Source organism: Leptinotarsa decemlineata, unplaced genomic scaffold (genome assembly GCF_025532065.1).
Source record: "Leptinotarsa decemlineata unplaced genomic scaffold, Ldec_3_MD MMD2_tig00000882_RagTag_RagTag, whole genome shotgun sequence".
Lineage (NCBI taxonomy): Eukaryota > Metazoa > Arthropoda > Insecta > Coleoptera > Chrysomelidae > Leptinotarsa > Leptinotarsa decemlineata.
The window spans coordinates 11,717,472-11,735,795 of record NW_027412556.1 but is presented as its reverse complement, the minus strand read 5'-3'; the positions used below and the strand labels follow the sequence as shown (position 1 = coordinate 11,735,795).

Below are 18,324 nucleotides of genomic sequence, written 5' to 3'. Positions count from 1 at the left end.
GTTTTGTTTCACACTGCTTCAACTAGACTTCTCTGATTCTTGAGATTCGGGACACTCCAGCAGTCCTCAGACATGTCCAAAACGATCTCCTCGTTGTGTCCAATTTGGACAATTCATTCCTGTTTTCATGCATTCACCCGTTTTTATGCGTTTAGTGCTTCTTATATTTCTATGCTGGTATGTTTTTCATGATTTTGTGATTTTATGAATCCATGATTTTGGCGGGCAGAACTGTAATACAAAAAAAAACTGTTGTGGAAAAAACCTAATGTATTTACAGACCCTTCCAAAATTCCATACTATACAAATAGAATCGGTACCGGTTCGAAGTTCCGACAATGCTACCACCTGTCCCGTCAGTTCCTCTGAACATATACATGCAGCCCACCGATTGTAAGGATGACATTATTGAAAGTAGGTATCTCTGACTTTACCTTACTTCTCACTTTACTTTATTTACTATGAAAAATTAGTCTACGACTGAACAAAAGAAGGAAAGGTCAATTTGTATACTCAACCGAAACATGAATAAAAATTATCGGCATTCTGATTATAATTTATTTTGAGTACTACTGTAGGCTGTTCAGAAGAATCTCAGATCTGTGATAAAAAAGTTGGAATTTCAGTAATCGGTATGTTACAATCTACAATTCAAAATTAGCAAAAAAGGGTTTCTTTCCATCCAGATTGTCTCGTAAACAGTATAAAATGAACAGTGAAAGTGAAAAAAGGAAATGTTACAGTGTATGATTTTTTTGCAAGGATCTCTGGTATCTCGTATCTGTAGAGTAGGGAGGCTGAGTGTAAACACACAGCACTTAGGCAACATGTGACCCATTGTACATCCTCCCGAGGAGTCGCCTCCTAGGTCATCGTCCATCCTGTCCTTTCCAGGAAGGTGAACAGGTCACTAGAAGACATCTCCTTTATATTGGCAGGTGTAGGCCAAGACTCGCCAAATACACACTCTCTTTGGCAACCATGAGGAGTCTCACGGTGGCCTCCGCGAAGGTTTTGGAAGGTGCAGCGATATTACTGTCGTTGCGCGGCTTTTTCAACCTTCTTGGGGTTCCCTCCGTAGAAGTGCACACGTCAGGGGGCTTTCCTGCAGGGGCAGCCGGTTCCTTGCCTTTATTTAAGGCGCTTTATTCCAAGCGGTAGATTTGAGTGGACATTTCTGTTTATTCCCAGCCACCACCTTAGATTGAGGTGAGCACTTCTGTCCAGCCTCGGAATTGGTTTTTGTTTTTCATTCATGTGTGTTCCCACGAGTAGCAAGGGACCTCTGACAGAGCCCCGCATTACCAGAGGTACACTGATTACAATGAGGTTTAGCCCAGTTCTCCTGCGGCCATTCAGCTGTCGGTACGATTCCTTACACCTTAGCTTGGGTAGGCTGGTCCACGATTACATATTTTGCAAAGGCTTTCGGGGGGTTTTAGTTCCGCTCACCCTACTTATTTCTGCTACTGACCAGGAGTCCGGTGACCCCGTCCGTAAGGCCACATCAGCTTCCCGGACAGGGCCTCCAGTCCCCTAGCCGTTCCCCTATCCGCCACCTAGGGACGCGCTCGATAGATAGCCCAACCCACGGGTTTGCAAGGTTATAGGAACCAATAAGATTTGTTTACTACCATTCTTCTGGAGTTGTTGAAACCTAATGGCATCACATGGCTAGAAGATACGAGGTCCGGCTATTAAATAACGAGATTGAGCGCCTAGAGGGCGCCCTACAGGAGTGGGGGAAAAACTAGTAGTGCGTTGAGTATCAGGAAATCTTCTCTATCCCCGTACCCAAATCAACCAAATTGTGCGTGCAGATTGTCGAATGAGCATCCGGATGATTGCCTAGGCTGTAAACGCCAATAAAGAAAATTTCACACGAGGAATTACACATGACAAAAGTCTGTGCGAAGTTGGTGCTAAAAAACCTAATACCTGACTTGCTCTTGCGTCAACAGGTCTGTACTTGCGACGAAACATGGATTTTTCAATACGATGTTGAAACAAAGTGGCAATCGATGCTGTGACAGACACCTGGATCGCTCAGAATAAAAAAAGCAAGAATGTCCAAATCAAAATTCAAGACAATGTTGACCGTTTCTTTCGACATTAACGGTATTGTGATGACTGAATGGGTTCCATAGGGTCAGAATGCCAACCAGACTCACTATTTGTCAGTTTTGGCAACACTGCGAGAACGAGTTCGTGAGAAACGGCACGAGTTGAAGAAGAATAACTCGTGGATTATGCACCAGGACAACGAACCTGCCCATAACGCGCTATCTGTGAAGCGGTATTTGGCCGACAAACGCACTCCAGTACTCGCGCATGCGCCCTACTTGCCAGATTTGGCACCGTGTGACTTTTTTGTTTCCGAATATAACATATGCTTTGGAAGGGACCTGATTTGAGTCGATGGAAGCGATAAAGCATAAAACGGCAAAGAAGACTTCCAGCACTGCTTCGATCAATGGAAAAAACGTATGGAAAGATGTGTGGCGAGGGGAGGGGAGTATATTGAAGGGGAGCATTCGAAGGTAGAATACTTTTTATAATGAAACCCTTTTTCGTAACCAGTCTCGTTATTTAATAGCTGGACCTCTTAATTTCTGAATCATGACGATGTCAAAGACACAATAATTTATTCGTTTCCATAATTGGAAATCCTGACAATTTTTTACTTTTGCAGCTCGAAGTCCCATTTACACTCACCTATCAGCATCTCTTGAAGGCCTGACCACCATAAGGGCTTTCAAAGCCCAGGAAATACTCAAGAAAGAATTTGACAACTACCAAAACTTGAACAGTGCTGCTTTTGATATGTATCTGGCCGCGACGAGAACTTTTGCCTTCTGGTTGGATTTACACTCTGTTGTTTATATTTCTTTAGTATTGATTGTATTACTATTCGTCAAAAGCGGTATGTAATTTCCCAAAAGATGCCTTTGTAATATTAGAACAAATAACAATAATCAAGGTGGGAATATTTGGACCCATGTTAGCCTTCAACATTTCCTCATTTATATTAGTTTTCATTGAAATGTATTTCATCAATATTTATTGAAAAAATGGACCATACAGTGTGTCTCACTTCTCATGGAAACACCCCCGTATCTTCCGTAATATTCGAGGTAAAACGATGAAACTCTCACGACTGATGGAAATGCTCAAAATGCACCTACCACCTGAATGGGTTTGGCCAAAGTGATATACAATGTCCGCCACTCGCGATGGAACATCCCATTTTTACGGTAAAACATATTAGGGGGCAAAATAGGCTCAAAATTCCTTCAAATTCGTGATCAGGACTATCAACTTACTACGAATACACTTTTTTCATGAAAAAATGTCAGTCCTGAAAAATCCGAATTTGTCTCACTTCTCATGGAAACACCCCCGTATCTTCCGTAATATTCGAAGTGGAAAGATGAAACTCTCAGGACTGATGTTCATGTTTTGATGTCAAAACCAAAAAAAATCTACTTCAATTATTACGGAATATACGGGGGTGTTTCCATGAGAAGTGAGACAAATTCGGATTTTTCAGGACTGACAGTTTTTCAGGAAAAAAGTGTATTCGTAGTCAGTTGGTAGTCCTGATCACGAATCTGAAGGAATTTTGAGCTTATTTTGCCCCCTAATATGTTTTACCGTAAAAATGGGGTGTTCCATCGCGAGTGGCGGACAGTGTATATCACTTTGGCCAACCCCATTCAGGTGGTAGGCGCATTTTGAGCATTTCCATCAGTCCAGAGAGTTTCATAGTTCTACCTTGAATATTACGACAGATACGGGGGTGTTTCCATGAGAAGTGAGACACACTGTATTTCAATATAAAAATTGAATGATTTCTTAGTCAACTGACATGTAATATTGAATTCCTATATTTCATTGCAGTGAATAATGAGTTACTTATGAAAATGATAACATATTTACTGGAAAGAAGGGTAAATAAAAATCGCAAAATTTTGATATTATTGTTTAATACTATTTGATTGAGAAACTTGAATATTCTCCAGAAACTCTTAGGTTCACACAGAAAATTAACAAAGAAAACGGAACATTTTCGGCACATTATCAAGTATATGAACAGATTTACGGAAAAAAAATCAGATAAAAAAACAGGTGGAAATTGAAACGATAAAATCAGTTCAATCTGATTTTGTAGATGTCACTGTAAATCATTCAATGAATTATTACTTGTCGTGAGTGATTTGTTGAATAAATGAAGCAATAGCACTTGAAAGATCTAATTTAGCAATTTTGTAAATCCAAACAATTTCACAGAAAGCTTTGGCGGAAACATGGGTCTGGCTCTAACTCAAGCCATGGGCCTGACCGGAATGTTCCAGTGGGGCATGCGACAGTGGAGTGAAATGGAAAACCAGATGACTTCCGTGGAGAGGGTTCAAGAATACGCCGACCTGAAACCCGAAAAACAAGAAGACACCGTTAAGGAACCGCCGAAATTCTGGCCAGAAACAGGCAGGATCGAATTCAGAGACATGTCTCTTCGATACTCTCCTGATGATCTTTGCGTTCTGAAGAACCTCAATTTCATCATCGAAGCCAAGGAGAAAGTTGGTATTGTAGGAAGAACAGGAGCAGGAAAATCGTCTCTTATACAAGCTCTTTTCCGTTTGGCAAGCATAGAGGGTAGTATTTTAATAGACGATATTGACACAAGGACAGTAGAACTGAAGAAACTCAGGTCGAAGATATCTATCATCCCACAGGAACCTGTTTTGTTTTCGGGGACACTCAGAAATAATTTGGATCCATTTAACGAGTTCAAGGACGAGGTAGATATCATTTATATATCTCTCAGACTGCATATAGATGATATAAAAATAAATTAGGTTATTTTTTACAAATACTGTAATTGAGTTCAATCAAAATTAGTAACTATTCGCCATCGCAATTTGAAACGCATCTACTATCTGTATCTGTAGAATAGAGAGGGTGAGTGTAGTCCCACAACACTTAGCCCACATGTGACCCATTGTACATTCTCCTGAGGAGTTGTCCTCATGGGTCATCGTCCATCCTGTCCCTTTCAGGAAGGTGGACAGGTCACTAGGAGCTATCTCCTTTATATTGGCACACTCTCTCATTGACGATAACTCCGTACACTCGCATAAGACGTGCCTGACAGTTTCATCTTCCTGTTCACATATCCTGCATAGAGGCCCACTAGCCCCATAATATGGAGGTGTTTCTTCAGTTGAAAGTGGCCAGTCAGAAATCTTACTCTTAGGCGTAGGTTTTTCCTGGTCATCACCAGATATTTCTTCGGCGCCAGCTTCCCAGGGTGATCCTGCCAAGACTGCATTCTTTAATTCAATCCCATCTCTTCAGGGATTGAGCATGGGTGTGACGTTTGGTTAGTTCTGCAATTGTTGAAGTCATTAGGCCGTAGGTGTCCTTGACTAATGCGATTACTTTCACTTCTGTCGTGCCCTTCAACCCACCTCAGGATAATGTTATTATATACAGAGGCTTAGGCAAAATCTTGGTGACACTCTAACTAGCCTGAGGTAACACGTTGTGTGTTACCTGGCGTAGGGACTGACCGTGATCAACGCTACTATTGTGAGTGATAAGGGGGTAGTCTCCATAAATTCTATTTTCTGCTTTAGCCAAAATGACATGCCTGCATTTTCACTTTCTTCTTCTCATTACTGATGTTTTTATATTCTCCAATATTGATGTATTTTGATAACAACGTAAGTTTTCATCTAGTGATGGAAGAAATGTATACATTTAAAAATCATATATAAAAATAAATATGTCGTCTGACAACTGAAACTGTATTGAAAATACACTATTTCAGCTACTATGGAATGTTCTGGATGATGTGGAACTGAAAACCGCCGTTGGCGATCTTTCTTCAGGTTTGGACAGTAAAATGGCCGAAGGCGGAACCAACTTTAGCGTGGGTCAAAGACAACTAGTTTGCCTCGCTAGAGCAATATTGAGAGACAACAAAATTTTGGTCTTGGACGAAGCCACGGCTAACGTTGATCCACACACAGACGGTCTCATCCAGGAAACCATCAGGAGAAAATTCGCCAACTGTACAGTATTGACAATAGCTCACAGGTTGCACACCATCATGGATTCGGATAGGGTGTTGGTGATGGACGCAGGACGAAAAGCAGAGTTTGATCATCCCCATCTTCTGTTACAGAACGAAGCAGGTGTATTTCATTCGTTGGTGATGCAGACCGGGAAAGCTACGGCGAAAAATTTGATGGCTATAGCGGAAGGAACTTACGAAGCAACACATAGTCAGTGTAGTCAAGAGTAGTCAAAACTTTCTAGTAAGAAGAGGGTTTTACTGATCATGAAAGAAATTTGTGTAAGTTTTGCTGAGTTTTGTTTCTGCTGCACTGAACTTCATTCTTCATCTGAATTTTTATTTTGATCGCTGATGTTTAGCTGTTTTTTCGATATCACAACTTTTATTATAAATAGGAAAGCTGAGAGGTTTTGTTGGCTTGAACATTGGTTTCACGTTTCATTTATTAAAAATTGTCTCACTCTGGCTTGTATCCTTTTTAATGAACTGAACACTACTGAATGATACCAATGAAAATAATAAGAACTAATGGCAAATTTCCTGTTCAAGTACACAATATGGCATTGAAATTCATCACCTAGTTACTACTGAAGCTGTTGATGGTTATGTGAAAATTATTCTGATATGATATAGTGACTCTCAACTCAGCTATATTATTAGATATTCATAATTTTGTCCTATTGAATCGAGTTGTTTTTTAATTTATTATCTTCTGATGATCTATCTCTTCTATCTATGATCTATACACTTCAAAAGCGGATTAACATGAATTTGTATTACGTACATGGAAAAACTGTTCGTGTTTTCCAAGAAAATCATCCGGGCAAAAATGTAGAGGATGACTATTCAGTGATAGTTGATAACGAAAGTACAATATCTTCTGGAAGCAAACTTGAATGATGCTATTTCGAATTGGTACTTATAGCAATCATCCATTTAGATGCTTGATATATTGCGGAATGAAGTATTTTATCAACGAGATGTGGTACTTCCTCATTGCGTAGTAGCAGTGTGATAGTTTCACGATAATAACTTTCCATGTCGGTGGATTGAAAGGAGAGGTTCCGTAGAATGGCCACCAAGATCACCAGAATTCATTTCGATGAACTTTTTTGTATGAGATCAACGGAAAGTAGTTAACTGCTATGGATGATTTGAGGGAATGAAGTTCCAGGTGTTTTAGGCTCCAGAATGCAGGAAATTGAACAAAAGATTGTTTATACCACTGTATACAAGTTGACGATGCTCAGATATGGATCAGTTGTACTATTGAGAAACAATTAATTGAATTTTAATCTATGCGAATGACAAATTTCGACTGAGATATATAAAATAATTAGTGAACCATTCACCTTCATTTTTCAGTTTCAGTTCGCCCGCTTTGTCCAATAGAAGTTACAGCATTTTTTCGGCAGAGCCGAAAAAGAGTCCTAAGAATTATAAGAGAAATATTTCATATCATCTAAGTTGCAATTCTGTAAATACTTGTTCAATATACAATTACCAAATGTATAGCACTGGTTTCATTGCCAATTAATATTTTCAAACTTAGACATGAAAAAAATTGTTTTTTTCTATAGTGAATAATGTATGATAACAAAAAAGTTGAGAAATTATACGAATATTTATCTTGATATTCCGAAGCCAAAATCATTGAATACGACAAGTTACTGATAAATAGAAAATTTTTTTGGTTTACGTAGTCAACTTTTTGGGAAGAACTGAAAAAATGGCCCTCTCTAAACCTGCATAAAGTTCTCCATTGATTTTTTTATATTCGGATTGTGGAAGGTGAAAACACTCAAAAAAGATCGATGAAAACTCTTCTCCTCCACAACAGTCTTAATGGGGATTATTTCAATTTATCATAAAAAAAATAATACAACACGGATAAAAATAACACAAGTTTTTCAAGAAAGTTATTGTGGTCTTGACCAGAAGAGTATTGATAAAAGAGTATTGAAAACTAGAGCCCAAATACAACGTATTCATGACTCAATGCCAAACAGCGCTGTTACAACCCGATTTCAGTCTCTTCAGTGGGGCTAGGGTGAACCACAGATGCGTTCCATCATGCCCCCTTCTTGGGGCTGAGTGCTCCGAGATAAAATCTTTCCAACATTTTTTCTGTGTGCTAAAATCTCTTCTGTTTACCCCTACACACTTCCGAGTGGTCCTCAACCTGCTGCTTGGCACTTTAGCAAGATTGAAATCTGATCTCTTATGGCTTTAGTGCCCCCTTATATCCGATTATTTGTAAAACCTGACTGTACTGTGGGTAGTTTGCGCGTGGTGGTCCTCTGAAACTAGCTAGAGACGAATGTTGTGTGTCGTGGACTAATGTATGTGTTTGAGAACCGGATTTTGTGTCTGTGTACCTGTGGAAATTGTAGAAAAAAATTATACTCACAGGAGCCGCCGGACGGTGACTCTCGGAGGTGATCTCTTTTTCTGCTTTGTTGGCCTCATGTGCTTGTCCCTCTTGAGGAATCTGTACTTTTCCCTGTTCCCTGTTTCCTGATCACGCAGCGCTACGTTGGGGTGTGTCCGCATACGCTCGAAGATGTTTTCGGCATGGTTTCTCATGAGTGTATCAACGTACTGGGTGCTGAGATCCAGGTCCTGGTAGATGACATATACGTTTAGATTTGGTGTCTGTATGTTTCTGCGCATTTTCCCAGTCAGTGGGGGCATACAGGATGATGAGGAGTAGGATATTCTTGGTTACGAGAAGATCCATGTTAGTCGTGCGTTCGATGATGGGGTAGAAGTTGTGTCAAGCGGCTTCCGCCAGCCCTAACCTCTGTTGGATATGGGAACTGAATACTAGTTTTCTGTCGAGGGTGACACCCAGTTATCCTGCTTCGTTTGTCTACGAAACCTTCTGTTCGTTGAAGACGTGTCCTTCCGGATGTAACTTCCTCCAGGTGGATATATTGCCTGAATCTTGTCAGGGTTGATATTACTTTTCCAGAGATTGACCCACTCATCTAGTCTGTTCGCTTATGTTGCAGGTATCCAGTAACTAACGCGTGGTTTCTGAATCTCGCCAGTAAAGTAAAGTGCCGCGTAGAGTGCCAATTCGTTGAAGTTGTTCTCTGGCTTAGGCAAGTCTGCTGTGTATACCGAGGAAGATATGTCTTACTCCTGTTTCCAGAAGTTGCCTGGTGAAGAGTTCTTGTCCTATTCTGCATTGCCATCGTCGGTAAGCTATAAAATAATCAATTAGTCTCACTATTGGTCTCAAGTAGCCAAAATTCGTCATTTTGGCCACGAGTCTATCGTGCCAGACTCACAGATGCGTTGTTGAATTCAACGGTCCTTGAAGGTAAAGTCTGAGTAAGTGAAGTCGACGATATCTTTCCTCACAGTTGATACTAGCAACGCATTTGTGGTTCAGCGTAGTACAACTGATGAGACCTATCGCGCGTTGAAACAGCGCTGTCAGGTGTTGAATCATAAACGTATTGTGTTCCGGCTCTAGTTTCTAATTTGTGTCGAAAGAGCTTTCTCTTCTAGCTTGTATCTCAAAGGATCTATTATATTTAATTTGTTTACTTTCTTCCTCATTCTGATAGTTTTTCACAATTTTTGGTATGAAGATAGGGAAGTAAAAGCCAAATATATTTTTTCCAAAAAATATTCTAAAAAATACATCTCTCAATTCAGACATATCCCACAACAAAGACTATTTTTGTAACCAGATAGCTAATAAATTCAATTTCACTCATATATTCTAGAAGAAAAAGTATCTTCTGTTGATACAGTTTGAAAGCATCAAATTACTTTTAACCATGACACACTTTCATGACATTGACAGTTTTTATACACATTATTGATTTCAACGGGTTTAAAAACCCGTCTATGAGGTCCATTTTGTAGTCAACACATTAACGTAGCATTTACATTTTTCGTACCTAATTATATTTCAAAATGTTAAAAAAACATATAATTGGTCTATTTCCTTCCATTTCATTTTTATGGTTTTTCCATTTCACTAATGATAAAGATAAGCTGATTTTAATCAATTCAATTAAGAAATTTTCACTTCAGTTATGAGCACTCAGGTGATGATCAAGTAATCAGTGGGACTATGATCTCTTGTGAATTTTGCTGACATATATAAAATAATTGAAGTGGATAACGAACACGGCTGAAAATTTTTGGTACGTAGAACTCTATTTGTAGAATCAAAAGTGCCGTGAAACTGACATGATTCCAGATATTTCGTAAAATACTTCAGTTATCGACAGACGACCCTCAGAAGTTGTATGAAGTTGTATATGAACACTTTTCGATGTTTTTTTACTTATTGAAAGAAAAACTGGATTTGAAAATTTCAAAATGACTGCGAAATCAAACCGAATTTTGGTAATAAAACAATATATTTCTAATCCATGTCTTGATGCAATCATCAAACCTGAGAATATCCTGAATGGTTTGCTCAATTTCATGTCTGATTTTCTCATTCATATACAGGTTCACTTTCGATTTCAGATAATCCGCTCTACTATAGAAACAATGTCCTAGAATCGTGTTAGTTACACCATTTGTAGCTCAGTAACGGTTGGACTCGTCTTCATAATTTTTCATTTGTAGGGTTCGTCTTCGCACGAAATAACAGACTAACTATTGGAACATTTGAATATTCAGGAAATAAAATAAAGAATAAACGAATTGACGGCATTGTTTGTTAGGTTACGACAGTTGTCATGTTGCCCTTAAACACAGTTGAGGTTATGATATTTGTGACTGTGAGTGCCTGAAAATTTGCAAAAAATGCGTTCACACCATGACGTAAAACTGTCAATAACCTCTTTGACTCTTGTGAATATACCTCCCAGTTTAGGCCCAGTGATGGTCATTGTGGTATCATCTGCAAACAAGATTATGTGGAAATTGTCAAGATGTTCTGAGGTATCATTAACAAATTACCACTAAAACTAATGGTCCCAGTACTGAACCCTGTGGAACTCCTAATGTCACATCATGTTCTTTGGCCATGATACTGTTGTATTTGACTATCAAATGCCAACCACTCTTATAGGATTTCAACCAAGTCAGTACGTTATGTGGAAATCCAAGCCTCTTCAACTTTATATATAGAAAATCTGGTGAAATAGTGTCAAATGCCTTTGACAGTTCGAAAAATGAACCCATTACAAAATTCGGAGTATATGTTACTGAGATAATCATAGGTAGCGGTTTCCATAGATCCATCTTTCCTAAATCCATGTTGATTATAATACAGTATATTATTTGACTCTGAGTAATTCATTATTATAGTAACCACCACTTTTCCAAACAGTTTCAAAAATGAACAAAGTAATAAAATTTGTTGGTAGTTATCCAGGTCAATTCTGCACTTCATTAGTTCGAATTTCCATTGTCTAATATGATATACATTAATTCAAAATCCCTGAAAGAATCTTTAAAATTCAAAAGATTAGCTGAAAAATAATAATTATATCAAGCGAAAAAACTGAAATTACATTGAAATAATATATCAGCAAAGATTAAACTATTAACAAGAAATGAAAATTAAAAGATTCCAAACCAAGTTACTTTACGACGTTTCGATTGTTAGTATCCACAATCATCTTCGGGTGGTGACTGGACTTATTCCACCGAGATCTGACTATTCATAGGTCATTCGAGTGCTTTAACCTATCCCCTCTTCCCTCTATCCGCTTCATCGGTTTTAGCGGGAGCTGACCGTTTGGCGGGAGTTGGTCGTGTTCCGCTTGACTAGAGGTTTTCATATGCTGCGTATCTATACGCTAGATCAGCTAAATGCGTTGTTGAACAACATATATGCAGCTTCTTTAAATATTCTCCTAAACCAGTGTTCCTCTTTGTGGATAATTTCAGCCTGAGATCACTTGATGTTATGTTGATGAGTCCAAACATGCTCTGTTATTCCTGATTCGCTGGTTTCTTCTGATTGTGTGTGTTTCTTGTGCTCGGCAATGCGAACCTCCAATGGCCTCTTAGTTCCACTGATGTATGATTCTCCGCACTCGTAGGATTTCCCGTGAATGCAATTCTTGGAATTGCAGTCTGCGTTTGGTGGCCTAGTTTTCGTGAGGCTGCTAGGGCTGTTGTGTTCCCAGATCTGAAGCAGATTCTGATGTTATACTTGGACCCAATTCTTCTCATCCTTTCCGATAATCCTCTGATGTAGAGAAGTTCAAGTACTGGTTGTGTTGGCTTCTCTTCCTTTTGAGGCTTTTACTGTCTTCTAGCCAAAGTTTGTTCCACCATCACTTTGAAGAAACCATTCCGTTGAAGGTCATTTTTGGTGATGCCTAGTTCCTTCTCGAGACCTTCCTTTGTATTACAGAGCCCGAAAGCACGGTCTACTAGAGTCTTGATGATTCGTCTCCTAGTCCGTTGATGGTGGTTGGATTCATAGTTCAGATACTGTCCCGTGTAAGTAGATTTTCGTTATATACATGTTTTCCATTTGGTGTCGGCCCTCTTCAACAATACGTCTAGCAATGGCAATTCGTTGTGGACTTCCTGCTCCATTGTGATAGTGATAGAAGGGCTCACGTTGTTGATGGCTTCAGGAAGGTATCTAGTTCTGTTTTCCCACGGTATCATATTATGAACGTTTTGTCAACATATTTCAACCAGACTCGGGACTTTTTGTGGGCTTCTTCAATGGCCAGAGTTTCAAACTACTCCATATATATGCTAGCTATAACAGGTGGAAGTAGCGATCTCATTGGCGGTTCCTCATCTTGCGTAAATAATTTGTCCTTTGGTTGGTAATAGTAGTTTCGTACACAGCATCCTAGTAATTCTATGATTACTTGTATCGGTAAGTTTGTTCCATCTTTCAGGTTCCCCTCTTCGGATAGCTTCCTCTGTATGATTTGAAGTGCTTCTTCGACAGAAACTTTGGTGTAGAGGCTTTCCACGTCATTTCCATTTTCTTTTTTTGAAAAGATGAATGACTGGAGCTTTTTCGAACTCTTCTGGAGAGTACCGTAGCATGTGTGATTGACTCATTGAATGAATTAAGGGATTTACAATAAGGTAAAATTCACCTAATGAATCAATCCTACATTTCTTTTTAGCTCTGTATTTCCTTGGCTCTTGTGTATGTACGCACCAACAACGAATGATAGATGACCTGATAATATCGTTTTTATACTTCACATTGTATATTCATAGTTTAGTTCATTTGATTCCTTCGTATTATTTTTGTATCCTTCCGAATAACTGAGGCCTAGTTTTTGACATTTTGTGTTATTCTAGAATTTTATTATCATTTATGAAGTTATTTCAGGCTCTAACGTTTACTAAGAAGCTTTGCCAGCCACATTCTTTGAAAGAATCCTTACACTTTCGGTGCCAGCCGAGGCTTCTTGGATACTCCATATATCAACGGCCTAAGAGACCAAAACGTGTTTCATCTATTGATTCAGATGTTCCATTTCTAAAAAACCTGGAACAGATTCTTTCATACAGTAGAAATGTTTGCTTTTATCAGCCACAGTCACTGCTGAATTCCTTTATCCCTTCTAGATGATAGTATTCATTATCTCAGTTTGCAATGTAGTAAAATGCTTAATTGACACTTACAGAAATCACAATGGAGGTTAAATATTTGTTGAGAGCTTAACATATCTTTGCAATATCAAAGAAATGTGAATATATAATAGTTATCGGCTATAAAGTCTTGTCTGTCATTTTACATTGAATGGTTGTTCAGACACGGTACGTAAGTTTTAAGCTCATATAATTCATTTATATTTATGTGTTCTCGCGGTCATTTGAATAATTATTTAAGAATTCTTTCATTTTTTCGCTATATTTATCCATTTCATTCAAATAGAAAATCAGCCAACAAGCAGTAACTTCACTATATTCCCGAAAAACTCTTTTCTTGGGTAAACTTCCATGAAATAAGTGCGTTTGCGTTCGTGTCTAAAACTTCAGCATACAGTTCAATGCTTAAAAGGATTGAAAAAGACTACAACGAGGTAATTTTAAGGGAAGGTGGTCTATTATCGACCACCTAATATAAATAATTTATAAAATAAATCCGTGGTAACAAAAGACACATATATTTATGTGTATACATTGACTGATGTTCAAGTCAATGACTTCGTCGAATCAGGAATTGCTTTTTTCTTTCTCAAGGAAGTCAAACCACTTGGGCCAGCAACTTGGACTAGCAGCTTTTATCTCCATATTATCCTCGATAGCAGTAGGTGAGTCAGTTATTGGAGAAAATCATTCCTCTTTAATAAATACATTCCTTTCTATCGGATATAGTCCTGAAGTTTTGAAACCATTTATACTTTTTTAAATCGTACCCAACCCGGTTGTAGGCTTTAGCAGATAATTCTGCAATATCTGTAACAGCAAGTGGTTTGACTTCGCTCTTCAATACTAATGGATTCAACTTGCTTCATTCCCGTTGGTAGTAGAACACGAGATGGTTTGTTCACGGTTGTTATCTCGGTCTCGTCCACATTGTGAATACGGTGCGGGCGAAAACTGTATTTTTCCATTAATATTGTCACGTTATCATGAATCACATCTATATCTGCTTTATTAAAAGCTAGTACTCTATTCTTGCTAGTCGCTTCTGGCTTTCTTGAGGACAATTGTAGATGTCTTCTTAGGAAACCATGAAGCCATTCTTTTCCACGTGTTTCTTTATTGTCATTGAAGCTGTTTACTAGATTGTTCGATACAGCATATTCATATGCAACTTTCCGTATTTTGTTTTGTGTTTATCCATAAAAAAGGTTTAATAATTTCATTACAAAATCGGCTAACATAATTTCTTGTTCGTCAGAAAAAACTGTTTTTCTTCCTAACACAATGCTTTTAGCTGGAAACCGATTTCTAAGACGATCTTGCAGGGTACCACATGGAATCGAGTAGAGGCTAGTTGCTTTTCTAATTCATATAATTTCTTGGCATCTATAAAATAAACTGTACAATATCGACCACTGGTTGGGGTCAACTGCCGTGATCGATATTACCCATCATATACATCAAAGTATATTTTCATCAAACATAGTGCCTAACCTCAAAATTGTAACAATGCGAATGCCACATTGAATTGACAATAACACACTTATAACATTGGTTAGAACAAATTTTCAATATAGTAACACATAAAAAGTACAAACCTTATTTCCTGAGACAATTGTAAAAAATCGGCGAAAAAACAACTTTATGTTATATTTATAGGACTGCACGTCTGACTGATCACATTTTTCGGTAGTTTGGCAAGTATGTCGCAAGGTGGTAGCACGTATTAGAGTAGTGAAATTACGCTCTACTTTAAAAAAATTGTAGTGGGCGATATTGTCTGCTGATATTTTGATATTTTGATATTTTCTAATTGTGGCAGCTTTTGGGTCAATTTCATAAAATTCGTCAGCATCTTTTATTCAATTTTTCAATTCCAATATCTAGCCACAATTTGTTTGTGGTTGAAATTTATAATTGAAATATTAAATTGACTTACTGTGAAATATGAAGTGTTTGACGTTTGTTTGAAGGTGGTTGTCAATGTTTCGTGGTGTATTTCATCAGTTCGGACTTCCATTGTCTAATATAATATAAATTGATTTGATAACCCTGGAAAATTTATAGGTCATTCGAGTGCTTTCACCTATCCCCTCTTTCCTCTTTCCGCTTCCTTGGTTTTGGCGGGAGATGACCGTTTGGCGGGAGTTGGTCGTTTTTCGCTTGATTAGAGGTTTCTATATGTTACGTATCTCTACGCTAGCTAGAATAAATGCGTTGTTGGACAACATATATGCGGTTTCTTTGAATTTTCTCCTAAACCAGTGTTCCTTTTTGTGGATGATTTCAGCTTGAGCCCACTTGATGTTGTGTTGATAAGTCCAAACATGTTCTGCTATTTCGGATTTGCTGGTTTCTCTTCGCTATGTGTGTTTCTTGTGGTCAGCAATGCGAACTTTCAATGGCCTCTAAGTTTGACCGATGTATGATTCTCCGCATTCGCAATCCTTGGAATCTCAGTCTACGTTTGGTGGTCTGGTTTTCGTGAGGCTGCTACGGATAGTGTTCCCAGATCTGAATCAGGTCCTGATGTTATACTTGGACCTAATCCGTCTTATCCTTTCCGATAATCCTCTGATGTAGGGAAGTACAAGTACTGGTTGTGGCGGCTTCTCTTCCTTGTGGAGTTCTTGCTGTTTTCTAGCTAAGGCCTGTTCTATCATCACTTTGTAGTAACCATTCCGTTTAAGGTCATATTTTATGATACCTTGTTCCTTTTCCGAGACCTTCCTTTGTATTACAGAGCCCAAAAGCACAGTCCAGTAGAGTCTTGATGATTCCTCTCTTAGTCGATTGATGGTGGTTGGATTTCTGGGTCAGATACTATCCTGTGTGAGTAGGTTTTCGATATACAAATGTTTCCCATTTAGTGTCGGTCCTCTTCACCAATACGTCTAAGAAAGGCAATTGTGTGGATTTCCTTCCCCATTGTGAAAGTGATGAAAGGCCTTACGTTGTTGATGAGCCACCTGGGCACTAAAACCGAAAACTCATAAAAAAGACTGGAACCGGGCCAAACCATCACACCAGGGTACTATTGTAAGGAAATCGACGCAATATACTGAAAATTGTGTTAGCAGCATCTGGCGCTTGTCAACAGAAAAGATCCTATCCTGCTCCACGACGTTCCACCAATCATCGTCCGAAAATTTAATGAATTTAACGTCGAAGTTCTGCCTCACCTCCCCAAACCTTTCACCAACCGACTAAAGCCGGGCTCAAACGACTCGTGTACTTGACAAATACGCAATTATTTGCGAACTTGGCAAGTATACGAGCTTTGCGAATTGCGATGGCAAGCAGGGCGCTCACACGACGTGTACAATGTACAAGTACCCGAGCGCGAAAATTTGGCTTAAAACCTTGACAAATAATCAGTGGTGTGGCAGACAATATGGATAGCGGTCGTCTGGAAAATCTCGTTGTTGCTTCAGCGGCGTTTGTTGTGATGAGCTCTGCTTATTTGATTTCATAAAAAAGAAAGAGGAGAAGAAGATAGTGGATGGTTTCATTAAATGAAAGTCGAGACAGGTAAGTACCTACAGTTAACTTTAACTAAAACAGCATTCTAAATACAGAAAGTGAGAAAAAAAAATATAAATCTTTTTTGTAGATATAGCGCCACCCATATGCATTAGCACCTCAAACGAGAACCTAAGGAAAATTCGAAAATTTTTGTAGAATGTCCGCTGTTGACTTTGAGTTCCTGCTCAATAAAATAGGCCCTCTGATAACGAAACGTGATACCAATATGAGAAAGGCGATTCCCGTTCAAGAAAGATTTTGCGTTGCTCTGAGATTTTTTGTTACCTACTGGTGACATTTTTAAGAGTTTATCTTACATATGCAAAATCTCACCACAAACAGTATCCACCTACGTTTTTGGAGTATGCAATGCAATATTCCGGATTCTACAGGATCAAATAGAAATAAGTATCTACAATTATGTTTTCATATCTTTTCATTTGTATTATCAATAATCATAAAGTCATTCTTAACTGAAACTAATACGGTGATATAATCATAAAATCATTGTTAACTGAAACTATTACGGTGAAGATTTTGGGGTAGGTACAAAACTGCTGCGTTTCTGTGGAGCTGTAGCTGAGTTGGCTTCGATCTGGTACTCTGGCGATGGATAGTAATTTGCTAACAGTATAGAAGGTGGTCATGAAAGGGATGGGGCATAACTGTGATTTGAAGATGGATGGGATTCATACGATTTTGAAGAAGAGTATGCTTGTGAAACTTGGGAGTCTGGATGTGCAAGAGGAGCTTGTTGAACCAAAGTATGAATTGGAGGTGCTGCAGCTACGGCAGAAAGTTGTGTGAATGTAGTACACATCGAGTACTAATCGAGGTTCTATTGTTTAAATAAGACATCTGATTTTTGCGAGAAGGATACTGTTGAGGAAGATTATTAGTGGCATACTGTTGCTGCGATCGTTTCTCCATATGCCTCAGGGTAGCCCTGAACAACAAATTATCAATGTCATTCATTACTATAATTCAATCCATCTCATCGAAAGCCTCTAATTTCTCAGCAACCACCTGCCCATAAACATGGCAAAGGTATGTTTTGGTTGTTCAGTATTTACAGCTGTTTTTAATATCTTATACGCTTCATCCATACATTTTTCAGCTACATCCACAGCCTTTCCTTTTTTATTTTTGGCAGT

At 38.6% G+C, this 18,324-nt stretch overlaps 2 protein-coding genes across 8 annotated transcripts in view; both read left to right on the top strand.

Moving 5' to 3' along the window:
- Positions 1-7,587, top strand: part of LOC111512047 (probable multidrug resistance-associated protein lethal(2)03659) — an 82,323-nt gene extending 74,736 nt beyond the window's left edge. Inside the window, 4 exon segments of the mRNA XM_074175013.1 lie at positions 2,693-2,923; positions 4,291-4,805; positions 5,837-6,364; positions 7,451-7,587. Coding sequence (XP_074031114.1) covers positions 2,693-2,923; positions 4,291-4,805; positions 5,837-6,313 — 1,223 coding nt within the window. The 3' untranslated portion in view covers positions 6,314-6,364; positions 7,451-7,587.
- Positions 7,588-10,105: 2,518 nt separating this feature from the next.
- The window catches only part of LOC111516223 (probable multidrug resistance-associated protein lethal(2)03659), a 43,454-nt gene continuing 35,235 nt past the window's right edge, over positions 10,106-18,324 (top strand). For 3 of the 7 annotated variants that reach the window (XM_074175006.1, XM_074175001.1, XM_074175000.1), the window contains exon 1: positions 10,233-10,251. The gene's annotated coding sequence lies outside the window, so the exon portion shown is untranslated. Of the gene's footprint in view, positions 10,252-13,749; positions 13,814-18,324 lie in introns of those variants that run through there. The other 4 variants (XM_074175003.1, XM_074175002.1, XM_074175004.1 and 1 more) reach the window with 3 other exon arrangements.